Source organism: Miscanthus floridulus, chromosome 5 (assembly GCF_019320115.1).
Source record: "Miscanthus floridulus cultivar M001 chromosome 5, ASM1932011v1, whole genome shotgun sequence".
Classification (NCBI taxonomy): domain Eukaryota; kingdom Viridiplantae; phylum Streptophyta; class Magnoliopsida; order Poales; family Poaceae; genus Miscanthus; species Miscanthus floridulus.
In genome coordinates, this window is record NC_089584.1 from 1,695,603 (window position 1) to 1,722,642 (window position 27,040).

General features: G+C 48.5%; 2 protein-coding genes and 1 pseudogene across 6 annotated transcripts; 1 reads left to right on the forward strand and 2 right to left on the reverse strand.

Annotated features, from left to right (window-relative positions):
• Positions 1-3,861: 3,861 nt before the first annotated feature.
• Positions 3,862-5,673, reverse strand: LOC136451248 (probable pectinesterase/pectinesterase inhibitor 61; annotated as a pseudogene).
• Positions 5,674-6,412: 739 nt separating this feature from the next.
• On the forward strand, positions 6,413-8,011 carry LOC136451307 (uncharacterized). The gene is made up of 2 exons (XM_066452013.1): positions 6,413-6,853; positions 6,991-8,011. Exons 1-2 carry the CDS (start codon positions 6,521-6,523, stop codon positions 7,225-7,227), a joined length of 570 nt encoding a protein of 189 aa, XP_066308110.1. The 5' UTR covers positions 6,413-6,520; the 3' UTR covers positions 7,228-8,011.
• A 1,327-nt stretch (positions 8,012-9,338) lies between these two features.
• On the reverse strand, positions 9,339-15,069 carry LOC136451308 (B3 domain-containing protein Os01g0234100-like). 5 transcript variants are annotated; one of them, XM_066452016.1, is made up of 10 exons: positions 14,570-15,069; positions 13,471-13,553; positions 12,874-13,041; positions 12,261-12,350; positions 11,911-12,015; positions 11,611-11,645; positions 11,384-11,507; positions 10,844-11,050; positions 10,537-10,630; positions 9,339-10,426 (listed from the first exon to the last, which is right to left on the reverse strand). In XM_066452016.1, the coding sequence occupies exons 1-10, from the start codon at positions 14,586-14,588 to the stop codon at positions 9,777-9,779; spliced, it is 1,575 nt and encodes a 524-aa protein (XP_066308113.1). In that variant the 5' UTR covers positions 14,589-15,069; the 3' UTR covers positions 9,339-9,776. The 5 variants fall into 5 exon arrangements, with proteins under 5 accessions (XP_066308113.1, XP_066308112.1, XP_066308111.1 ...); XM_066452015.1 differs by having other exon boundaries at positions 12,261-12,317; positions 13,471-13,586; XM_066452014.1 differs by having other exon boundaries at positions 13,471-13,586.
• Between the last annotated feature and the right edge of the window lie 11,971 nt (positions 15,070-27,040).

Here is a 27,040-nt window from a genome sequence, read left to right on the forward strand (position 1 = left end):
TGTTGATGCCTTGCTTGTTGTTCTTTTACAAATCGTAATGTAGAAATAATTCGGGTATAACAGGTCCCACCTACGTACTCTTGTAAAGCTATTCTTCATGAAAGGTGTCCACATCATTTTCTGCTAAGTCAATGTCATCCCTTATTAATTACAAAAAAACGTACACATCATTCTCCACTAAATCCATGTCATACCTTATCAATTACAAAAAATATCCACATCATCTCTATCACGTGCAATACTTTTCATCTTTAATCCATTAACATACAAGTCATCTACATATGCTATTTGTTTTATCACATATTCCTCTATAATGTAATCAAATATTCTATTGGTTTGTCTTCTATTAGCTTACTGATTTTAACAAGATTTGATACAATAAAATAACATTCATGCAAGTCAAATTCATATATACAAAATATCATATAGTAATACTATATATATAACATATTTATTTTTAAGAAAATCCCGCGGCAACGCGTGGGGTATGCCTCTAGTAATATATAAGTTAACTGCAACACTCCAGCAGAGGAAAGATTCATACTTGTACACCCTAGCCTTTTCTTTCTTTGATAGGAGCAATGGAGCTCTTTTCCATTATTGAACTCAAATTTGTAAGCAAACAAAAGGCTACGTTTGATAGAGCAATAGAGTCACTATCTTTGGTTTCGCTGGCTCTAACTCCTCCGTGTAGTGTAGCAAAAAGGTGGAGTTGTTTCGAACCGTGCCAAACAAAGCCAAAGCTTTTTTTAGAAGGAAAAAAAAAAGATGAGATCGGCATCGAAGCAACCAAAGGAAATGAAGCCTTGATGTACGGCCCACGGTCAATGGCAGGCAGGCTGCGAACTCTGGAGCCCAGCCCACGGTGCATTGTCAATGCAAACACCATGCGTGGGCTGAAAACAAACTATAACAAGCAGAGGCCCACAATATCCACTTGCTCCAACTTCCACGCCAAAAAAAAAAAAAAAAAAAAAAAAAACTTGCTCCAACTGACCCAAATCCTCAGCATGCAATCAACTCCATCTTCCTCAGCCTACAATCAACAAGGCCATCTTTGTTTCCACTTAACTGATTTGTTATCATCGCCATTTCACAAAGATTTTATTTTTTTTCGATTCTCGATTGTTCTAGTTCAAAATTCTAAAGCGGTGGTTCAAAGAATAAGAAAAGATGAAACTTTGGGTCCCATTCTCACTTTTTTTTAGTGAGAATGTGACTATAAGCGGAAACAAACATAGCCAGAGACGAGGCTCATCATGTGATTGAATTTCCAATGAATTTAAATCAGGTGCCATCACAAATCACATCATTCAAATTTGATCTCAACTTGGCCTCCTGAAACTAAAAAATAATCATGCATCCACGAACCACCCATAGCTAATTATATCCTGCCATCAACACTACCATTTCCGTCGCTCCAAATCTCCTACAACTAAAAAGAACAAAGTGTTGACAATTTTTTGTGCGACATTTGTTTTGGTTCGTCCGTCTGCCCACCCCTGCGATACCGTGGCCAATAAAAAAAGAAAAATCCCCCCTCATCTCTCTCGTGACCCGACGCCCGATGGCGCTCCCTCCCCCCAACGCTCGACGACGCTCCTCCCTCCCAGCCGCGGCGACGCTCCTCCCTCACCGGCAGCGGTGGTGCTCCTCCCTCACCGGTGGCGCTCCCTCTCACGGCGGCCTCCCATCTCCACTAAAGCTTTGCGAGCTCGGTCTCGGCGCGGCCAGATACGCGAGCATGGCGGGCCCTGGCTACATCGCATGGGGGCTAGGACGGCCGCGTGGCTGAGGGGCCGACGACTGTGGCCCCTAGCCTGTCCCACCGCGCCACCGGCACCTGCGGCGACTCCCAGGACAGGCGCGGCAAGGTGTAGGGGCGATGGCGTGGCCACCCCGAAGGCACCGACGGCGGCGGTGCCTCCTCAGATTTGGTCGGCAGGCAGGAGGAGCCTCGAGTTAGATGAGAGGCGAGCAGATCAAGCGGGATGAGGAGCGAGCAGATCGACAAGGTACGCCCTTTCCTCCTCCCTAGCTCGACAAGGTGCGGCTAGGCCATCGAGCTTTGTGGCCCTCGGCGACAGCTTGGCCAACCCCGTGTGCTCGGTAGCCCTTGGCGGCGGTGCGGCCCCTGATCTAGCTACTTCAACCTTCCCCTCTCCATCGGCATCACAGGGGCGGCTCCCCCTCTCCATTGGCATCACAGGGATTTTTTACAGATTTCTTGTGATTCTATCAGATTTCTTATGATTCAATGATTTTTTGCAGCATGTTGATACCCCGCTTGAATGTTGCAGTAGTTGGTGGAGGCGGTCCCTCCTCTCCTACCCCAGGCAACAAGCTTTGACGGCATATATCCTGGGCAGCACACTGCGTCCAATGAACTGCGTCCAATGAATATCCTGGGCAACACACTCTCCTACCCCAGGCAACAATCTTTGATGCATGGACGAAGGGGATTTCTTTAATTCTTTTATTAATCTCTTGTTCCTCTTGCAGACACGCATGGTGGCCATGGCAAGAGCATCACTGGGTAGCTGCAGAGGGTGCTCAACATTTTCGCTTCTGTGATTGTTTCCACATTTTTTCTATCCATGTTTGTATGCTCTCACTCACAAGATTCTATGCGTAGACGGAAGTATAAATCTTTATATCCTAATGTGCAAAATTATGAATTTAAAATTTTCCAAAAATATATTCACAATGGATCTTGAATCGTGCACAAAAATGTCAGGATTTCAACGATGAAAACTGTTTTTTGAATCGGATGCTTCGTTGAAGAATTATAATGAAAAAATGGAAGAGATTGGATTGGGTTGCATGCATGCATGCGTGCATCAACCTTGTCAGTTTTTTCTATCAATTGAAGATCCAAATAGAAAGGTGTCTGAATGCATGGTTACATTGATTCGTTTTGAGATAGACAATGTGATGGAGAAAAAAGATATATTTTCCTCTTCTACTAGACATCTTGTGGTGGTTCAAAATTCTGCTTCTTATCCAGTTTTAGTATCCCATGTGAAAAGTGTTATACACTACAGATTGAAACAAATTCCTAGTTGTTCGTCCAGCAATGAGTCCTTACGAATTTGTTAATACCGTGGAGCCATTTCAATATGATAATATCTTAGCAGAGCAATGTGTCTGCTACCAATTACAATTTCAATGGTGACGTGAAGTTGCAGCCTCCAAGAGCAACTAAGGGTAAGGAGAAGTACCATCGGTGACTACTGTACACTGGCCACATAAGTGACGATTGCTGTAGGGCATATCTTTTGTATTTTCTTAGACAAAGATGAAGGTCTGGCATCGACAACTTCTCTAATGTGATCGAAGTCTATTAGTGTCTAGATTGCTATCCGGTGGATGCACAAATCATTTGACATTGTATAGCAAACTGAGAACTAGCTGCTTAGGAAAAACCTTAAAGAGTTCATGACAATTCTGATAGTTCCGTTGACCTATTTATCCTTTCTATCTTTACCACATCGATTCTTCTTTCTCTAAAACATACTTGATTACTCGTAAATTCATGGTTAATGCATTAAGTTTTGGATTTTTATAGGTATGGGCAAGGTTGTCGCTCGGCCCTTACCGAGTCGGTGAGCCTATGACACCGCGCTCTCCGTGACGGTGTTAATTTCACAAATTTTGCTTTTTGGATTAAATGTTACTTTAATATTTTCATGGTATTGTTATTTTATCGTGCGATCCTTGTGTTTTTAGTACAAAAGTTTTACTGTCATGTAGCAATGCACAACACGCTACCTAGTTAAATTAATAATCCTAAAGCTTCTCTAAAATTAAACCAAACTAGACTAAGACTACGTACGTGTCTGCCATGCATGCATGCATGCATCACGCAGTCAAGCCGCCTTCGAACGGCACCCCGGTGGCCGGCAGCCACGAGTAGCCGCCGATGAACCTCCTCACCGTGAACTCCATCGCCTCCTCCGCCAGCGTGATGACGCGGTGTCCCGGCCACGCCACGCGCCCCTCGAGCTCCGCGCCGGGCCCGTAGTTCCGGTACTCGCCGTAGTACACCGTGTCGTCGGGCACGCGCGCCGACGCGTCCCACGCCAGCCACCCGGCGGCGTCCACGTGTGCCCCCATGTACGACTCCATGTACACCACCCGCGCGTACGGCTTCCACGGCCGGCCCAGGTACGTCGAGTTCGTCGAGTACTCACCGCGCACGGCGCGCTCCAGCTCCGGCGACGGCACCAGCCGGCAGCCGTGCACCGAGAACCCCGTGCTCTGGTTCGGGTCCGCGCGTCCCTGCGCCGTCACCGTGTTCTTCTGCTCCGGCAGCGGCCGCCGCGCACGCAGCGTGCAGTTCTGCAGCACCGCCGCCGCGTTGCCGAACACGGCGTCCACCGTGCCGGCCACCTCGCACTCGCGGTACAGCTGCCGCTGCGCGTGCGCGTACAGCGTGTCCTGGTACCCCACCACGGCGCACCGGTACGCCACCGCCCGGTCCGCGCTCACCAGCAGCGCCACCGCCTGGTGCGCCCCGGGCCCCGCGCGGTTCTCCACCGTCAGGTCGCGCACCATGAACCCGTCCCCGGACACCGACAGCGTTGCCGTGTCGAAAGTCCTGAGGCCGTCCCCGACGCTGCGGCGCCCGACCACCACCGTCTGGCCGGCGCCGTCGCCGACGAGCACCAGATTCGTCTTGTTGCGCGCCACACTGATGTTCTCGGTGTACACGCCGGCCTTGATGTAGATCACGACTCGGCGGGTGCTGTGCACGGGAGCAGCCTCCACGGCGTCGCCGATGCTCTGGTGCGTTCCGCTGCCGTCCTTGGCCACGACCATGTCGGGCACGATGTCAGCGGTCGGAGCATCGAGGAGCCGGCGATCGTTGTGCTTTACCCACCTTGGGGCCCCAAAGGTGAGGTCTCCGTGGCCGCTGCTGGCTGACAGTAGCTGTCGTTTCTGGACGGTGACGCCGGCGACGTCGCCGTCCGGTGCTCCCTGTGCCTTGAAGATGGCGAGGCTGTTGCTTAGGTGCTCCCTGAGGTTGGCGAGGGACCGAAGCATCTGGGCCTTGACGGTGTGGCCGTCCTTGCCGCCGCCGCGGTCGGCGTCAACTTCTTCATGAAGGCCGTCGCGGCACGTGTCGTGGTACGTGAGCGCCGCGCTGAGCTAGGTCATGACGTCGTCGTGCACGTCGGCGGCGGCGGCGCCCGCAGCTGTAGACACCGTGACGGCGCGGACCGAGCGGTTGAGTAGGTCGGCAGCGGCCTCGAGCATCTCGAGGCAGTCGCTGATGTCGTAGCCACCAGCAGCAGCGTCGTCCGGCGGCGCCCGCGCGGCCACGAGCTCCGTCGCGTCGGCGAGCGCGTCCGCCACGCTGCGGCGAGTGGCGTCGAGCGACATGGGCACGAGGTCGGCTTCCCGCGCGGCCGCCGCGCCGGGGAGCGCCGCGAGCTCGCTGACGCACAGCGCCGGGTACAGCGTGGGCCCGCACGTGCGCCTGATCGCCTCGGTAGAAGCAAGGATGACATCACCCGTCGGCCCCAGCCGCACGGCGAAGTAGATGGCCAGCGAGACGGCGACGGCGAGCGCCACGCTGACGGTGGACGCGAGGATGATGAGCAGACGGCGGCGGCATCCGTGCTGGGACGACGGAGGCGGCTCGGGCGAGCCGAGCGTGATATGGGCCATGCATGCAACGTTCGCTCGAGCGGTGGCGAAAAAAAGAAAGCTTTTGCGTGCGTGAGTACTAATTTGTATGTCACGGTGTATATATATGGTATGGTCCGAATCTATACAATAGTATAATAAGCGTGCAATCCAAAAACTCCGTCTCCTCTCACAGAAAACTGTTACCGGCACAGTCAACGCGCGATGTATTTTCCCTGCTGAACAGTAACGGCTTCGTAAACAGTAACCGGGTTTTGGAACAGTAACGGGTTGCTACGAACAGTACTTACCCGTTAAGGAACAGTACCACCCTGTTTTTCCCTCTCTTTTTTTTTTTGACGCAAAACAAATATTTTTTCCCCACTATTACCCGCGCAAAGCGCGGGGTTCCCTGCTAGTATATATTGTTACCGCGCTAGAATGGAAATTGATATGGTTGATTGGGTGTACACCTCACCTTGTTCTTAATCCAACTCATCTTGCACTTTTTAATTTGTCCAATCTAAATTATAAGATGCTTTGATTTTTATAGATACACAGTTTTTGATATACACTTAGTTATAAATTATATCTATATACGTATAAGTAGTAAAAGTAGAGCTTCGTTACTGTGCTTGAGAGGAACCACCGGTTCGTCCCGTAAAAATTATTTACCGCAGGTCTTAATTACGAAATTAATTAATTATAATTAGGGCAGTTTAGTACTTTTCCTACCCTACACAATATCCGACTCCCTAACCCTGCGTTGCGAGATCTCGCGCTTCCAGGTCGCCGTCTCGCCTCCAATCGCGTCGGCGCCGCCTTCGACGCCGATCCAGTCCTCGACGCTGATCGTTACACTTCTCGCGCCGGACATCGTGTGGTGCCGATGACCGTGGAGCACTCGAACAAGAAGCAGGCCATGCACCCGCCCACCATGTTCTGCTCCTACCTCACCTTCGTCTCCGGGTTGTCACTCCGCAGCCTCGTCGCCGACGAGTTCCTCAGCGCCACGCCTATCTGGTGCCGCTACATCGCCATCAAGGCGCTCGTCCACGCCTCTGCGCTCTTCCTCGTCTCCCTCTCACTTATGATGCGCATGAACGTCGTCGATCGGGAGGACGGGGCGAGTAGGGCCGCACGGGATGCTGGCGCGGTCGCGCGTCTTAAATCTCGCGTTCGCCGCGCTTGCATCGGGAGTCACGGTGGGGCGAGGCCGCGGGTAGGGGCTGGTGACAATTCATAGATTCACATCTGTGAAAACTTAACATTATTTCCATTGTCCTTTCTCTCTGCATCTTCTCCATGCGCTCCGTCCCTTCACGATCGATTGAGTAAGTTAACTTGATCATCCTGCAGGCGCGGCGGACGCCGGCAATGGTGGTGGTCTTCGGCTGGGCTATTACTCGGAGAGCTGCCCGCGAGCTGATCGAGGACATCGTCAAGGAGCAGGTGGCGCAGCCTGTACCACAAAGCACGGCAACACGGCGGTATCGTGACTGCGACTGCGAGCCCTGTTCCACGACGCCTCGCTCCTGCTGGAGCCCACCACGACCAGCGTCTCCGAGAAGGCCTCCCGCCGGAGCTTCGGCATGAGGAACTTCAAGCACATCGACGTGATAAAAGCGGCGGTGGAGCAGGAGTGCCTGCCCCCGCCACCTTCTCCGGCCTGCGCGGACATCCTGGCCCTTGCCGCGCGGGACGGCGTCGAGGGAGCTACGGAGACATGAAAGGAGACAGAGCTCGTACATGGAGATAATGGGATTCTTCTTCTTCTAGCTGCTTTTGAAACCTGAGCACCGCCCCACGAGTTTGAAGTTACTGTTCTTGAAGCTTGATTGTTGCCTCACGAGCTTGAAGTTCCTTCTTTTGACACTGGGTTGCTCCCTCACGAGCACCTAACAGGATTGCTATCGGACAATGCAACCGCATGTTTCACCGAGCCCCAGCAACCGGTTTTTGGACCGTGGATTTGCTTCACCTGCCGCATGCGCGCCGTGGATCCTCCGATTCATCACCTTCCCAGGAAATCACCTCAGCACAGCACCGCCCCCGGCGGACGGATTCGGCTCATCACTGACTCCTCCGGGCGCCGCGTACGAGATCCGCGGCGGAAGGGCCGGAGCACCCCAGCGCGGCAGCGCCCCGGGCAGCCGGGAACCGGCTCATGCGTTCCTCCGAGCGCGGCGCACGAGATCCGGGTGTACGTGTACCCCGCCGCGGAAGACCTGAAGCATGGACGGCGGCGACGACGCTGGTGGCGGAGGCGCCGGTCAAGAAGCCCCGCACAAGGGCGGCACGAGTGCGACCACATCAACTTGTTCGTGCTGCTGCTCGTCTTGTTCGTCGTCTCCCGTTCACAGATTGTTTATAATTTGTATTTTTTCTGACATATATTTCTCTGGTATTCAGAATCCATAGAAAAAAAAATTAAAAATTTTGGCATATATTTGTTTGAATCTACAGTTATCCCTAAATTACATCAAATAAATTACACTAAAAAAATTATTGTAAATATAGTAATAAGACGATGTAACTATAATTATAAGATAGCGTAAGTGTATGGAAAAAATCTGATTGTTGGGAGGGGCTAAAACAACGAGTCGTTGATTAGATAGATTCGCACCTAACTATTCCGACACCTCCTTTGGAGCTCATCTTTCTTTCCCTACAGACGGACCTGTTATGACTAATGCTCAGTCTGAATTGTTGCTCATATCCAATGAGCGATGCGACTGAACACATGAATGATGCACGGTCTTAATGCAGGGAATCCAATGACATTAGTCTGAATTGCTCAAAATCCTTATTTATCCTTAATGTTCACTCAGTAAAGACTTCTGTGTGTGTATAACTGAAAATATGCCACAAGCCACCCTTTCAAAATCCTAAATGTTTGCCCTGTGGGGGTTTAGGAGCTTGACGGTTGTCTTCTGCAAAAAAAAAAAAAAAAAAAAAAAAAAAAAAAAAAAAAAAAAAAAAAAAAGGCTCACATCTACTCCTGTCGGACCATGTTCAAAATCTAAATCAATTTCCTTTACAGAAAATAGGTCTATTAAACTTTAATTTGTAAATAATGTGGTGATCCAAACAAGCCCTAAATGACGATAGTGTTGGGGACATGATTTACGCAGGCTCATGTCCCAGATGGGGATGTGGTGATAGCCCTACCTTACAGCTTGTACTCCCTCTCCATTTCAAAATGTATGTCATTTGTCTTTAAAGTACATACATATATTATTTTTTTTCTATGTATCTAGATGTATATTATGTCTAGATACGTATAAAAACTTTGTATCGAGTGAACCGTCATATGGCCAAGCTTTTGACTCGAGGTAGACGACGTACAAACTCAATAGCCAACAGGGTAATGTTTGGACCTGCACACCCTGAATCAATATAACAGCAGCAAGTTTGGCCATCGATCGACAGTTGTCTACACGCCAGCCCAAAGCACATGTTTGTATAGCCAACTATGGTGACCACGACTACTGAACACAGGTGGGGCGAAAAGGAAAATGTTAGTACAAAGAATGCCACCATATGTATCATGGAATTGCTATAACAAATGATTGGTATGTCGAACTAATGTTTTATTTCATATTTCTGTTTTATTTACGACCAATTTTGATTAGAAAGTCCACGATACAAACAATCTATCATCTCTTGTTTTCTATACGATAGCTAGCTTCATCTCATACAAAAGGTCACAGAAGTAGAATTTTATTCCGGATCCGCAGCTGTTTGCGCAACACACACGAGTTTGCCGATCGCGCACTGGCCACTGGCATCACCAAGTCTTTCCGGATGGACATGACCACAACACACGAGCTAACAGAAATTTACAGCGACGGATGAGTGTCGTAGTTACTACTAATACTAACATGACATGACAGCAAGAGTGTTGCTGTTACTGTTACCGCTACCCACCTAGACTTTCAGCCCCAACTCTGCGCTGCGCTGCGCTGCACTGCAAGTCTGCAATGCAACAAACTTGCCAGTGTCCCTCAAGGTGTACACAAAATGTGGCGCTGCCTGCCTCGCCATTACCGGTTACTAGCAGCAGTCTCACCACTCACCTTCAGGCTTCAGTAGCCTTGCAGCTAGTCGCTCCACCTTCAGTACAGCCTAGCAACCACCAAGATTCACCATGGTGCAGTGGCTAGCTCCTGCAGCGTTGCGCCGCTCCTATTCACCCTTGCCTCCACCTCCTCCATGTCGGCATCAATCTTACCCAGAGCGTCCTTCACGCTCCCCAACGCATGCTCCAGTGCCTTCATCTTCTCCGCGGCACGGGCCTTCTCCGCACTCATCTCCCTGTACTGGTCCCTCGCCTGCTGAGCCTGGGCAGACACACCAAGGAGGTCGTCGACGCGCCTCAGCAGGAACCCGACGTCCATGCCCAGCAGAGCCACGGACTCCAGGGTCTTCTTCCACACCAGCAGGTCCTCGCGGGAAGGCGACCGCTCCACTGTGCATGCCCGGATGCCCTCTGCGATGCTGACCGTCTCCATGATCGCCCCCACGACGAGGGTCAGGTTTAGCTGCTTCAGTAGGTTCCTGTGGAGGAACGCCTTCTGGGAGCGGCAAAGCTCGTAGTACGTCCTCCGCAGGTGCTCCTGGAACTTGCAGTCAATCACCAGGCTGTCCACGACAATGCTGAAGTCGCTGAAGCTCGCCACGTCACCAAAGTCCATGTCTGAATCCGAGATCCTGAGCCCGCCCGCTTCGCTGAAGATGACGTTGTTGTCATTGTCATCGTCTGCAGGGACACTGTGCTCCACTCTGGTAGCCTCTACATCATCAGAACATTCAATTTACGAGATTCAATAGTTATTTATTTATTAGACCATGTCCATGTATCAAAGGGTGAGATTCCTTATTGCAACTTCAAGAAGAACTTACTTGATAGTAGCTTCCCTTTCTTGCGCGCTTCTAAATTCAGCAGACTGATTGCTCCATCAGTTGCTGTAAATTCATTAGCTCTTATTATGTATACCTGAATGTAAAACATATACAAAATAATAATTAAAATATCGTTGAAGAAATGGGGAGGGTGTTTACCTCTCTAACATAAATTTGACCATTTAATTTGCTGTTTTTTTTTATTTACACCCTTAATTGTCCAAGTGTCATTTCTGGATCTACCCCTACTTATGAACAGATTATTGAAAAAAAAAACATTTTGACAAAACATGGAAAAAGAACTTGCCTTAAATTTCGTTGATTCCACAAGCTGGAAAACCAAAACATCGCCAACCTTAATATCATGTTTAATTGCGAAACCTCTCCACCCACCACTTAGTCCCTGCCTGGAACCTAGATACGTTGTGTGATGATCCTCTCCATTCTCATCTTCTAACATAATTCCAGTGTCTTGCTTTGGGAGATGCTTCTTACAAAAGTCAGTTGGCATACCCTAGGAGCAGAACACAAAAGTTCGATAAAGATGAAGCAAGAAAAGGGACAGATCACAGATGGATTGTACAAAACTTGTGATATCCTTTGTAATGCGCAGTGGCCTAATGGGTGGTTGCAAATCAGACACTCAGTGTGCTTTAAGATCCTGAGAGTGATGTGGTACTTGTCACTTTCTTAGTTAACTTAATCTTCTCAACAGTTTCAATGTTTCTTCAGGATGTCTCTCCTCGCATTAAATTTTTTTTGTTGCATAAGTTGTCCATAAAAAACAATGATCAAATCTTTAGCATTGGTCAAACATTCAAATAGTTAGTAAGCAGTAGCAACTTACAAGCCAAAACCCCCGGATGACATGAGATGGTAGCATAGTCTTGGTAAAGCTAAGATTGTTTTCTGGCAACTTCGCCTGTACCTCCTTAGCTCTAGCCATGGCGGATCCACAGTTGCCGTGAACACTGGAATTAGATTAAAGATGTAGGTGAACAATTAAACAATTTTGACAACTTCAGATGCAGTTTACTTATGAGAAAAGGAAAAACATAAGACAAGAAGAAGTACCTAGCACTTAAATTTTGGCCATTAATATCAGATGCCTGTCAAGTTACAACATATTCATAATTAATCCATTCCTTCTGGCTTGTACTAATGGAAAGGCAAGAAAAATTGGAGCTCGAAAAAACACAGCAATTCTAGATAGAGCAATGGAGAGGGAAATAGTAAAGTCCACTTAACTAGTAGTGTATGTTTATAAGAAAATTTGAGCCAACCATACAAAATTTCTAAGCCCTAGGTTTTGAAAGAATTTTTTTCTAAGGACTATGAGATTATAAATGAAAACAGGAAGTGTGGATATCTTACTTCAGCAATGTTAGTGATGCCAGTAATGATGTTTTGGGCATTGTGTGCCTGAGGGGCACCAGAAAGTTTTTTTTGCTCACTGTCCAGCCTCCTTGACTTCAAAGCCTTTCATGAAATGGAAACTGGGGTTTGAGATAGCTTAAAATAAAAAATAAATGCAACTGCAGGCCATGAAAAGGGGACCTAAGTATGCTAGTGCATATTGGTCATGTAGAATTTCTAGTAGTGAAGCTGTGAATGGAGCAACTGCATATATAGTGAATTTCTGTATAAAAATGAAAAAAAAAGCCTCCTGATATATATTTTTTTGTAGTGATGCTTGCTTATGAATGGAGCAACAGTGTTCTTACTTTCAAAGGAATATCATCGCCCTCATCGTCTGTATCACAACAATGAAGTACCGCTGGCTGGTGACAAACAACAATAGCAAGCTCATCATTCTGCATTCATTCAACGATTATCCTGTGATGACAATATCAAACTTTTTTTTTTGCGAGACCCAGTTACATATGCAGACGCTCACATACACGAGCGCACACTTACCCCTATGAACGCACGAACGCACACCCTACCCCATAGTCTATATATCACAGAGCTGCATAATATTGTTGCATTGATGATGAAAAAGCTAATGGCTAATTTCTGAACTTCATTTTAATGCGGCACATAAGGAACATTTCCAGATGGCACGTTTGATCAAACATACAGCAAACAAAAGAGGCTTGAAGGGCAACACAATCTACAATACCCATCAAATCAAAGACTACAATATCAGAAGTGCCGAGTTCAGAGTAGTGATTCAGGGACCGACCAACATTCAGACTTCAGAGAAAGCAGCAGCACCTCCTATAGTTTTGAAGTACTATGAACAGGTGCTGAGCTTAATCAAAGGAACGGTGCTACTCTGAAGCCAGTGTTAGATCATTTCACGCAGGGTCTCACCGTGGGCACCCAAACACCAACCTTGTCACTGTCGCTGCAGCTGCTGTTGCTGGCACTGTCAAGCAAGGCGACCCTCTGCTTGACCAAAGCCATCTTCTGCTCCATCTTGCTCTTGGGGGACTGCGCGCCAGGTGGCCTCCCAATCCTGCTCTTGGCAGACTTGGAGCCAGGTGGCCTTCCCCTCTTCCTCTGCAGAGCAGCCCACCAAAACAGATGAAATCAGGAACACATTCGGTGCTCGGCTATGTATCTATCTATCAGAACGAAAATCAAAGATCAAAGCTTTGTGTGTTCCTAAATCACATCTGGCAGCGAGTGGTGACAAATCGACCAAGGAGGGAAAAAAATATTGAGCGACGAAATGAAGTCTTTGCAGGGAACGAAGAATGCTAGAAACAGTAACGCAACACAGAGTGGCTGAGGACTGAAGAAGACGAAGATTGAAAAAAAAATGTGCGCCAACTGGATGCTAGTAAAAGAAAGTTAAGATCAAGACAGTGAACAAATATTTGAAAACAAAACGAGAAAAAAAAAGACAGAAAACACAGTGCGGGCGGTAGCTGGTTAAAGAAATGTGGTGCGAAACAACAAAGTCAACGGGGGAAGAAAGGAACTTGCTTTGAGTGGCGGATCATTCGCCATTGCCTCCGCAACGCCTCGCTGGAACCCTGGAGGTCGGACGCCTTGCTGGAACCCCGTCGCTGCTCGAGGAAACATGGAAAGGATTCCGCAATCTGTTCAAGTCCAGAAAGTTGGATGGGTCTCTAGTCTCTACTCTCTGAGGAGAGAGAAGCTATAAATGTAAAAATTTTAAAAAAAAAACGGTAAAAGCTGTAGCTAGCGGCAGGCACCAAATGTTCACATACAACATACAGTGATTGATGGATTCCACGAGACACGCGGCAGGCACCAAACGAACGCCGTTCAGATTTCAAAAACCTTCCACGGATACACGTATTATTAGATTGAGGTGTACTAGTATAATACCTCTTTTTTTTTTAAATCTGAACCGAATTAGAGTTTAGGACATTATTAAAAGAGGTATAATACCTCTTTTTTACCGACTTTGGGGTTTGAATTAATTTTTCAAAAGAAACGTTGAATTAATTTTTCAAAATTTAACCTTAAGACACGTGAAATAATGTATTTGTATTTGGGCTTCGGAATTAGAGTTATGGACTTCGGGGTCACTGTGATCTCCGACAGCTAGTGTCAGTGGGTTTCATGGCCCAGTTTCTAATACACTTATATTTTGAAAATAATGCACAAGAGTTTAATCCTCATGAAGCTATCTCTACTCCCATGAAATTTTCATGATCTTTCCCTTAATCAATGCAGTGACATGTCAGCGTATTTAATGCTCATGAAGCTCTATGAAACTCCAATGAGATTGGCCTAACTTTTTGGTAAAATCTTTCTCTCCCTTAGGAAATGCTTAATTAAGGTAGCAGGAATTTAGCATGCTTAATTTCATAATAAGAGGAAAGAAATAAAAACAAAAAAGCTCACCTAGCTATGCTAGAGACGAACAATCTCACGAACCATGATATCTAAGGCTTCAGAATCAGGGTTTAGGACTTTAGGGTCTTTGTGATCTCCGACAATAGCTTTTAATGAATCATTCTCTCTCTATGGAAATGCTTAATTCCAATCCTAGGGATTCAACACGCGTAAGCTGATAATTAGAGAACAAAATGAAAAAAACAAAGAAACTCACCTGGCAACGCCAGAAACATAGGACCTTACCACCCTTTAGATCGAAGGCTTTAGAAGGGTTTTGGACTTCAGGGTCTTCGGCACTAACATTTTGGTGAAATCTCTCTCTCTCTCTCTCTCTCTCTCTCTCTCTCTCTCTCTCTCTCTCACTCAGGAAATGCTTAATTCTGGTTGCAGGGATTCAACATGCGTAAGCTGATGATAGGAGAGAGAATGAAAACGAAGAAGCTCACCCGATGACGCCAGAGATGAAGGACCTTGTCGGCCTTTAGATCTGAGGCTTTAGAATTGGGGCCTAGGACTTTAGGGGCTTGATGATCTCTGGCACCGAGGAGTTGCTAGAGAGGTCGCCATACCATCCCCACCTAAGAAATGGAAGAGTCCGATTACAAGTGGAGGTAGCGAGCCTGAGGTGGTTCACGTGGCGGCGGCAATGGAGTTGGCGGTGCACCGCTGGAGCCAAAGAGGAGATTGGGGGTGTTTGGGTCGAAGAGGTGGAAAACCGTTAAGGGTCAGTGGCGGCGGTAGGAAGAAAAATATGTGTGCAGTAGATAAGACATGATGATATAAGTTTTAAGGTTGAGTGGTGAGGGGACAAGAGGATTCTTCTATGCATGTGCTTTGTAGTCAGTTCACTCCTCCCTTTCTCTTTTTTTAGCCGCTCCGATCCTGAGCTTAAGGGAGTGTGTTTGGTTTAAAGAATCTCTAATTCTAGATGAGGTGGCGCGTCATACATAAGTGCAAGCCATAATTTCGGTAAATTGACCCAATTTGTCATGCATAAGTGCAAGCCATAATTTGGTAAAATGATCCGATTTGTCATATGCTTATATACTAGTTATTAGTTTATACTAAGAAAGAATGTAGTGATGATTATTGCCACTGCACAAGATATAATAAAAAAATGTGAAAAAAATGATAATGGATCACTCATTTCTCAAACTAAATGCCCTCTTAAAAGTTCGACTCGATGCTCGTTTTCACCCTTGTTTTTCAAGAGGACGCTGAACTTCCTTCAGGTACACATACGAGAGAAGTTCTCAATCAAATTATTTGTCTTGTGTAGACATGCATAAAAAAAGTTTGGAATCACGATGCACACGCTAAACGAAGGCACGACACGGCTATGGTATGGCCAACCATCACATGACATGGAACGGTTATACGATCAGCCGAAGTATACCCGCAGCTAGTGGAGGAACACCTTACATTATTTACATCATAAAAAAAATGGCATTTGGTACATTCTCGCGTTATATTCGATCTATCTATAGAAAGCTCCTAATTAATGTACCGTCATAACACCAACAGGATATGCATTATATTATTTCCCTTGCATCTACACGAGACTGAGTAATGCCTCGGTTTATTCCTTTCCGATCCCGCGTTCCTTTTGTGCACTTATATATATACATAATATATGTGGCAATATAATATTGTAAGTAAATATTGACATGCATGCACAGGCGCAGAGTATACATAAGTAGAAGTTAAGGGTTGTTTGGTACGGCTAACCTTTACCTTCACTAGCAAAGCGGATTTTTTTTTCTATGGTTCCATAAACAGGGTTGATCAGTAAAACTAAAGTTGTTTTTAGAAAAACGTTAGGTAGCTTCTTAGGAAATAGAGAGAGAGAGAGGGAGGGAGTTAGGAGAAGCTAGTATATATTTTCAGTTTCACCAGCGTTACTTGTCTACACATGAGCAAAGTGAGCCCGGCCCGAGCCCATCAGGTTTTGGTCGCACCAAAGAACCTTAGTGGGTAGGGTCTGGGCACAAATCCTGTTGTCCCAAAAACTTTTTCTTAGCTAGAGCTCGACTGAAATATTTATTTTAGTTGTTCTACACTGTAAACTACAAGGACGACTGGTCTAGGCCTAGGTTCCACTGAGTCCGATCTTAAAAAATAGGCCTTTAATAGCCAAATCTTATTTCGACCTGAGCCCGGCCCGCAAAATGCTCGCGTCTATCCTGAGCATGTGAGAGCACATTTTAGAGAACTTTTAGAAATAAACTGTTTCCAAATAGTTGTTTGATAGGAGAAGCAAAAAAAAAAACAGCTTTATAAAGTTAGAACATAATCCCTATAAAAAGACCCTTATTGCATCCAGCCCAAAACACCATATGTTCGATGCGCGGTTGCTACCTCTACATAGCCTAGTGGTTACAAGAGCCTCCATAGCACCTGAGGTCATAGGTTCGACTCCTCGTGGGAGTGAATATTACATGATTTAACGGTATTGTGTATTCAATGGTAGACGATGTTCTCGTCAACAGTGAGGAGCATGTGGTGACTTCTTCAATCTCGAGGATTTGCCAGCTCAGTCTTCAAAGATGCTCATAAGGGTAGGGTTTGCATGCTTGCATTCATAGGGATGAGTGTACATGCGTTGCGGGTATCTACGTTGTACTGTGTAATTACAAAAAAAAACTACCAGGGAGAATCACTTTGCCAAATCAATATATCCTCCAATCCAAAAAAATATATAATTCTCATCTTTTGATGATTCAACAATCTATTTTTTTATTAAATACTAAAAAATAATATTTATGATATGTAATGCTCCTCTCAATCCAAATTATATGGTATTGTGGCTTTTCTAGATACATTATTTATATTGTTCCTAGACATTGTGTATATCTAAATACATAGCAAAAATTATTATCTAGAAAAGCCAAAATGTCTTATTTGAAACGGTGAGTGTGTACCATTAGATTAATTCTAAAATACATTTTTATAATTTAGAATGTAGTTTTGCGATGGAACACAATAAAGCACTAGGCTAAATGGATTATGAGCTGAGTTTTATCAAAGTTTTGTGATGTCATCAGAAGGGATCTGATGCAAATGTTGCATAATCTTCAATCGAGAACCTCGCTACTCTTTAGTCTCAACTTTGGTGTCACAACTTTGATTCCGAAAGTCCAAGAAGCAAATAGAATTCAACTGGATCAGCCAATTTGCTTGCTAAATGTTAGCTTCAAAATTGTCACTAAATTAGCAAATATTTGAATCAACACAATAGTAGATTATATAGTTGGTCCAACCCGACGCAACATCCTTGAGGGAGTTTTCATCATGCATGAGACAATTCAATTCATGAGTTATTCAAGTACAAGGTACCCTATGTCCAATGGAGGATGCTTCCCTTGCGCCGTGCGCTCGGGTTTATAAGGGTGCCGATGAGTTTGTCTAGGGTTCTAGCTTCTAAGCTATGAGATGCTCGAGCTATGGAACTAGTCACCGTTACCTTCCCTAATACAGTCCGGGGGTAGTTTTATAGATGAAATATCGAATTGCGTAGATCTACGATTTTCTAGTTTATTACAAAGAAATCCTACCAGATCTGTGTGAATCAAATGGTATGCTTGACTTTTAAGTATATCTAGTCGATATCTTATATTACAAGTAATCAACATATCCCATCCAGTTTGGACCTCTTCTTTAGCAGGCTTAGTGTCGGGTATCAGTATTAGGGATACCCAAAGAAGGGACCTAAGGACCGCTGACGATGACTCACCTAGATAATCAAGGACGTATTTCAGTCTTGACCGACCCTGAGGGCACGACTCCATCTCGCTTGACCCCTAGGGCATGGGCTCCATATCGCCTGACCCCAAGGGAATGGGAGCCATCTCGCCTAACCCTGAGGGAACGAGCTACCTCTCGCCCGACCCTAGGGGCGCGAGCTCTGTACCGCCCGACCCTAAGGGAACGGGAGCCGTCTCGCCCAACCCTGAGGGGACGGGCTCTGTCTTGCTCGACCCCTAGGGCATGGGCTCCGTCTCGCCTGACAGGGACCCATACCGCCTCCAACCACTACAGGTCAGAAGGTATGACCCCGGGGTCAAACTTCTAACACCGGGTAGGAAGCAGGCATGTATCGATGTGACCCATGGCCATGTCAGGCCACGCCCAAGGGTTCACATCGCCAACAGTGACACGTGTATGGTCGCTGTGCTGCCTACACCCCGTACGGCCGCTGACGGGCACGTCGATTCACCATGCCGTCCGCTGGGACGAGATGGGACGCCACGACCAGCTGATGACGCCGGGGCATGGCACCAGTGGTGAATAGGAGCCCAACGTGGAGCCATCCTCGTCTCCATCTACACACATGAAGGAGAAAAAGGACTCGGTAGCCCTAGAGGCCTTTTTCTCCCTCACTTTTCTCCTTTCTCTCTGTAACCTACGCCTTCCCCTTCCCCTATAAAAGGGGAAGCAGGACGCCCTACGGGGAGAGGGAGAACGAGCACACAAGAACAAGCACACAGCTGAACAAACTCTCAGCACTCTTCAATCCTTCCAGCAGAGACTTGGGACCTTTTCCCTCTCTCGTCCATAACCCCTACTACAAACTGAGTGCTGTTAACACAAGCAGTAGTAGACTGGACGTAGAGATATTCTGCCCGAACTAGTATAAATCCTTGTGTCCTCCGAGCACACCATCCGGGCTAGACGCGTAGATATAAATTACTAGCCGGTGATCCGAAACACTAAAGCCCCCTTTGGCACAGCTCATCCAAAACGGCTTCACCGGTGAAGGCAAAGCCGGTGAAGCTAGAAAAACTGGCTTTTCCCAGCTTCTAGTTTATTTTAACCCCGGCTTACAAAACGGCTTCACGCTATAGTGCCTCGATTTGCGCAAAATAGATGAAGCCAAAGCCAGCATAAGCCGTGCCAAAGAGGCCCTAACAGTTGGCGCACTAGGTAGGGGCTTTTTGCGCGTCTCAACATCCACATCAAGCCTCGAATGGCTAGTCATGGTGTCAGCTAGGTCCCAGGCGTGCACATGCGCTTTGGGAACCTAGACTTCATCATCATGACAAAGGGAGACTTGGCGTAGGCTCCCACCACCGTCCAGCCTCTCCACTCCACCGACCTTAATGCAGTCGTCGAGGCGCTTGAGGAGCTATAGCTACATGTGCCGGAGGCCCATGCCCCTAGGAGCGACTAGCCCCTCAACTTTGATTACAGGAGGCTAGAGCGCCAACTCGATGCCTTCCTAGGACCCCGACCGTCCTAAGAGGACATGCGCTGCCTCACCTTCTTGTTCACCAGTGTCATGACGCAGCTCACCGGAGGGGAACCGCTCTCCTCGGAATACCTCATCTAGAGCACCCCAACAGCGTTCCTATTCGGTCTACACAACGCCGCAAGGATCATTGGCCACCTCATGGTGTAGCACATGCACCCATCCCCTACGAACGACGAGTTCATGGGGATGACTGAATACGTCGTGGAATCTTTCCATGACCTTCTCACGGGAGATTCAGAGTCGCTCTCTGGCTCTAACTTCAGCAGGGGGAGCCATCACCCCTCACGAGAATGTTTTATGGCAGGTACCCTCGAGAGACGCGTTGAAAGCATCCACAAGGGAGGGGCTACCCCACCAAACAATCTCGACGATAAGGTCGAGGGAGATGCAGGGCCCCCGCCTTGCCTACGGGTGGAGCAGATGAGGGCGTGGCATAGGGATCTCGAGGATGCGCGACTCTAGTAGGAGCAGGAGCACATGGAGCTCGAGCACCACGGAGAAGGTGGGCGTGTGCGTGCCATGGCCTGTGATGTGAACCGAAGGATCATCGAGGACGATAGAGCCCTCCCACACTTTGCTCGGGCAAGCCAAAACATCACTGCCACGGTGACCTTGCTCTAGGGGCTTCTAGAGCCCACGACACCCGAGGATCGTCAAGCGTATCACGAGATCCGCATGCTGCTCGAGCACGCGGCGGTGCAGCAGGCGGAGAGCTCGCTGTCTCGGCGATGCAAGCTCGACGTCAGTCAAAACGTGCCCTCGAGACGACATGTCAGGGATGTGTCTATCCACCAGGCACCACATGCCAGTGGGGAGCACGCCTGGCCCTAGTGCATGAGCGTCTCGGCCTCCACCGTGACGCACGTAACACCCTGGATGCCTGTAGGCATGGATGAAGCGGCGAGAGAGAGGAAGCCGACCACGACTATTATAACACCCTAGTGTTAAGCATACATTTGGCACTTGCATTTCATGAGCACAAGCATCATCCAAGCATTCATGAGCATGGGCATATGAAGTTTCATTTCATTCACCTTCTCTTTATCACATGTGATGTGAATAATATACATGTATATGCTTATGATCATGTGTGACCAATGTGAGAAATAGTTGTGAGGTCACAAAAACACTTGAGGCGCATCTAGGATGGTAAATAGAATAATGTTTGTATTCATGACCTAGCCTAAATTTGCTTCTAAGTGTTGGTTTACTTTGAAATGCCTTTTTCATGATGCTAGATTGACCAAAGTTGAACAGTAGCTTAGAGAGCTTGCATGGCAGTGCACCCTTAATAAAAGTTGTAGTTCTTGACATGGGTAACAAACTTTATTTAAGGGTCATGAGCTAATTCAGTGTCTAACATGGTCAAATAGCACCCACAAGAATCAACAAAATGTTGTTTTGAGACTTAAAATTTTTGCTAAGTCTAGAAGCTATTTTCAGTTTCAATGTGACCTACTTGGGAACTTTGCATTTTGAAAACCAGTGAGAATTTGGCAATGCTTCTTAAAGCAAAGTTGTAGTACTCATATAGCTCTACAACTTCTATTAATGAAGTTTTCGCTAAATCTCCATAGATTAGGAGTAATATCACCTTGAACTTGCTCTGTCAGTCACTCGCTGCAGCTCTGAACCGGCCGAGTTCAAACCGCTCGGTGGCTGACCACACACAGGGGCAAGCCACCACGTGGTGCCTGTACATTGGTGCTGGCCCTGCATTGCCGTGCGGAAGTAGAGACAAGAGGGAGGCGATGCTGCTGCTCTCTCCCATTCTCACTCTCTCGCCCTACCACTCTCGCCCTCGCCCCCACCAAAGTCGAGCCATGCCACTGTCGCCACCACCTTACCTCCACCGTGGTCGCACGCCACCACTATTGGACCTCCATCCAATCCATCGCGCTCATAGCTCCACCATCATCTCCTCTACCTCTTTGACCCGCCATTGTAGCCGGTTGAACCCAGGTATAGCCACATTGTGCGTCGCCATCGCCGCCATGGCCATAGAGCGCCATCGAGCTCTGAGCTCGCCATGGCTAGCCCTATCCACCGCTCCTCCTACCTCCTTCTCCCATAGTTCATCATTGTCTTAGGTCATAGATGCTCACGCAGTAGCTGGTTTAACCGCTATCGCCGCCGCCACGTGGAAATGCGTGACCACACCACGCGTGCTTGCCATGGCCATGAGCTCAAGCTCACCGCAACTAGCACCAACCAGACCTCGTCTTCCCCATCCTTTGTTTGTTTCCACACCGCCATGACCCATAGCACCTTCTCCTATGATAGAGACCCATCACCCACCACCGTCATGTCAGAACGGTAAGCGCCACCGCGTGCGCTGTGCGCCACTGTGCCGCCATGCACGTGGCCGTAGCACACCGCCAGTTCACCATGCCCTAGACCTAACCCTAGAGCTCTGCTAGGACTCCCTGATGCTATAGCATGACTCACCTAGCCATGTCATTGCCGGAGATGATGATCCCACCACCAAGCACCTCCGTCGTGCCGCCATTGCCGCCGTGCGAGGTAGCTTCGGTGATCCACTGGGCCAACCAAGCGTACCAGTCGATGCGCGAGGGTGTGGGGAGCACAACAACGGTGACCTCGCCATCAGCAAGTTTATGGGCTTATAGGCTCAAGTATGATAGTGCGACCACTTGCAGGCTGCCATTGTACTTGCGCTCTTATAAATTGGACGGTTCTGTCATATCTATCATCTCATCGCGGTGGACGCTATGAAAGCGATGAGGATCGAAGCTCGAGCCCTGACCTACCAGGACCTCAGGCCTTTGGCCAACACATCCTCAATGTCGCCTTCCCACCATGGTACCAACCGCCGACCAACATCCCAAAATACTCTAGGGAAATAAACCTCAGACTATGGCTCAAGGATTACCTGCTTGCTTGCCAAGCCGGTGGAGCAGATAATGATAGTTTCATTATCTAGAACCTTCCATTGTCCCTGGCCGATTTGGCACCAACATGGTTGGAGCACCTTCCGCCCAACCAGATTCAAGGTTGGGCGGACCTAAAGGAGATTTTCGTGGGAAACTTCCAGGGCACCTATGCGTGTCCTGGGAACCCGTGGGATCTAAAAACTATCGACAGAAGTCAAGAGAAACTCTTTGTGAGTACATACAGTGCTTCTCTTGGTAGTGTAACCAGCTACCCGACGTTGCCGATGCCGACGTTATAGGAGCCTTCTTGTTTGGGACCACCTGTGAGTCCCTGGTTCACAAGCTAGGACGCAAGGGCCCACGAATCATCAAGGAGCTCCTCGACATCGCCACCAGCCATGCCTCGAGCGAGGAGGCAGTTGCCGACCATAAGGGTGGTCAAAAATGCACTAAGGGAACCCCAAACCACTTCGAGAAGTTGCTCAAAGGGCCATGCCCGAACCATGTCATCGGTGTTTTCAGACCACCGATGAGTAAATTTGTATTTGCGCATCTGGCTTAGATGGTCTGCTCGGAGGACATAAGGGTTTATATTGGTTCGGTCAGAATGTCTCTACGTCTAGTTCGCTGCTGCTCATGTTACCGGCACTTGGTTTGCCATAGGGGTTATAAACAGGCAAGAGAGGGAGAGGATCCCAAGTCTCTGATGGAAGGAGTGAACGGATGCTAAGAGCTCGCTTGCCACTCAGCCATGTGCTTGTGTCGTGTTCTTGTGTTTTTCATCTCCTCCTCGGATCCCCCTAGTAGGGGCGCCCTGCTTTCCCTTTTATAGGCGAAGGGAAAGCGCGGGTTACAGTGGAGGAAAAGGAGAAGAACAAGAAAGAGAAGGCTTCCAGGATCGATGGGTCCTTCTTCTCCTTCATGTGGGTCCCGCCGATCCTATAGATGTCAATTGGGATTATCGACAAAATATGGTCGGCAGTCTACCTAGGGGTATGCCCAAGGTAGTAGATTGTCGATAGACAGATGCGCAAGCCACAAACAAGACGGTGACGCAAGACAGACACGAGGTTTTATCCAGGTTTGGCCGCCAAGAAGGCGTAATACCTACGTCATGCGTCTGATTATATTGCTGTATGTCAATGAGAGATGTTTTTTAGAGGGGTCCCCTGCCCACCTTATATAGTCTAGGGGGCAGGGGGTACAGATCTGAAAACTAATCCTAGCCAGTTACAATTGCCATAGGTGGCCAGACAAGGATTCCTATTCTAACCGACCAGGATCTTGCTTGATCTCCAAATCTGCCTTGACTCCTTGCGTGGGACTCCAAACAAGTTGGCTGGGCCACGCGTCGTCTTCCAGTAGACCGGACCCCCTGATCCAGGCTGGCCCAAGCCAAGCCGTAAGGGTATAGGGGTTAATACCCCCATAGCTAGTCCCCGAACACCATGTATTATGCTGCGACACACCATTGGATCTCCTTCGACTAATGCGGTCCGTCTTTATGTTATCTTCAACTGATTGAAACATTGACCAATCAAATGCGGCAGCATTCTGATCAGAACTGAGAGCAGTAGACCACGATTATAGCTGAAGATTCCGGTTGTTCGAAGAATGCATGGTGCTCTTAAAGAAAAAAGAAAAAGATTTCTTTCATTATCAAGTGTCTACTTCAACTTCAACTGTTGTCGTCTTCAACTGTTGTCGCCATAGCAATGGCTACGTTGGCGCTTGGAGTCCTGAAGACCTATTTGTCCCCCACCCTGTCGAAGGCATTGTTGAGGTCATGTGGCTGGACCTTTATGCGTCGTGCCTCCTCTTCTGCTTCAGCTTTGATTTGTCGGTGATTAAACCGGTCAATATTGCGTGCTTCGCGTGCAATCCTTTCTTATTCCATTTCACCGACTGCTGGTGGTTTGTCATTACTGACAACATTGATCAAATCCCCTCGCCTTGGTGGGAAAGACGGGAATTGTGGGAACCCCGAGGCATGGTCTGGGATATCTAGATCATATTCGACGCCTTCATCATCATGATGCTGGAGCTCGGTGTGGACGGAGGCATTAGATGCGATGCCAGACGAGGAGCTAGAGTCACCCTCTTAGACTGTGTGGATGGATCCTTCTTGATAATCCTCAATCTAGATTATGTTGACGAAGTTGCGTGGCTTCGGGCGAGGTCGATGTATAAAACACAGATCTGAGCGGCGTTGTATATTATACGCATAGTTGGAGGCAGCGTTTCGCAGGCCATAGGGCTGGGCCTGGTAGTTCTCCATTGAGGCTTTGTACTCGGAGAGCCGGAGACCCATCGCGGAGGCTGGCCGGTGATGAGCAGAGCGCCCTTCAGGAGTAGATAAGACCACAAGATCTGTACCAAGTCATGTAGGACGACTGGCCCAAGCTGGTCAGGTAGATCTGTTGTGGGGAGCAGTTACCTACTCATTAGGTTGACTTTGAATTGAACTTACCAGAGCTAGGGTTTCAGCGAGTTTGGTGTCGACCCGATCGATGGAGTCGAGCAGGTCGGTGTTGTCGATATGCTTCCCTTTGTAGCGGGGAAGCGGACGACGGGTTGTCGGCATGGCTGAAGATGATGCGGGCATGGTCAGAGCCAGATCCACCATGGTCAGAGCCGTATCCACCGTGGTCGGAGTCATAGCCGATGCAGGTGAAGCAGCGGCCGACGCAGATTGAATCCGCGCCTCCTCCGTGGTTATGGCGATGAAGTCATCGGAGCCGGTGGTCTAGGTGATCTGGCCGACGGTGAACGTGAGGCCATTCGGCGTAGCCATAGAGCCGGAGATGATGACCATCTTGTTTGCTTGGAGAGCAGTACGCACACCCCCTACCTGGCATGCTACTATCGACGAAATATGGTCGGCAGTCTACCTATGGGTATGCCCAAGGTAGTAGATTATCAGCAGACAGATGCGCAAGCCACAAACAAGATGGTGACGCAAGACAAACACGAGGTTTTATCCAGGTTCGGCCACCAAGAAGGCGTAATACCTACGTTCTACGTCTGATTATATTGTTGTATGTCAATGAGAGATGTTTTTAGAGGGGTCCCCTGCCCACCTTATATAGTCTGGGGGGTAGGGTTACAGATCTGGAAACTAATCCTAGCCAGTTACAATTGCCATAGATGGCCGGATAAGGATTCCTATTCTAACCGACTAGGATCTTGCTTGATCTCCAAATCTGCCTTGACTCCTTGCGTGGGACTCCGAACAAGTTGGCCGGGCCGCGCGTCGTCTTCCAGTAGACCGGACCCCCTGATCCAGGCTGGCCCAAGCCAAGCCGTAAGGGTATAGGGGTTAATACCCCCACAGGGATAGATCCACATCATGGCCTTGTTTGCCACTAGAGCCATGCATAGGCGTCATCCATCGGTCATGGCATTCCATTCCATCTCGGCGGATGTCATGGTGAACTGACGTGCCTATCAGCGTTCGTACGAGGGTTAGGCAGAACAACACCGGCATGTATGACACTGTTCTTGATGTGAATCCTCAGGTATGGCCTGTCATGGCCACGGGTTACATCAAGGCATGCTAGCCTCTTCCCTGGTATTAGGGTTTTGACCTAGGCCCATACACTTGGACCTAGAGTGGTTGGCGGTGGTATGAGTCCCTATTAGATGAGACGGAGCCCGCAGCCTTGGGTGAGACCCCCACAGCCTTAAGGTCAGGCGAGACAGAGCCTGTGTCCTTAGGGTCGGACGAGACGGAGCTCACACCCAAGGGGTCGGGTGAGACAGAGCCCATGACCTTAGGGGTCGAGCGAGATAGAGCCCGTGACCTTGGGGGTCAAGCGAGATAGAGCCCGTGACCTTAGGGGTCAGGCGAGACGGGACCCGTACCCAAGGGGTCGGGCAAGATGGAGCCCACACCCAATAGGTTGGGCGAGGCGGAGCCCACGATCTTAGGATCGGGCGAGACAGAGCCCGTACCCAAGGGGTTAGGCAAGACGGAGCCCACACCCAAGAGGTCGAGCGAGGTGGATCCCGCGATCTTGGGGTTGGGCGAGACAGAGCCCACACGCAAGGGGTTGGGTGAGACGGGACCCATACCCAAGGGGTTGGGCGAGATAGAGCCCGCACCCAAGAGGTCATGCGAGGCAGATCCCACAACCTTGGGATTGAGCGAGACAGAGCCCATACCTAAGGGGTCAGGCTAGACGGAGCCCGCGGCCTTAGGGTCGGGCGAGATCTTTTAATATGTCTTAGGCCATCCCGGGGAGTTAGTGTGGGTGCTAACCTCATTGCTTTGTGTATACCTACTATCGATACCCGACACATGTCTTCCCCGTCAAGCACCTACACAAGGATTGCGCCATCATGAAGCAGTTCCTATCTGGTGGCTCTAGCAAGGGGACATAGGAAGGAGCCCAAGCCAGCGACAGACGATGCCAAGGGGAAGGACGGCGGCTTTCCGACACCAAATGGTTGCCTCATCGTCTTTGGAGGGCCAGTAGCCTACGACTCCAAGCGCCGCCAGAAGCTTATGCGCCGTGAGGTCTGTACTGTCGAGCCAGCC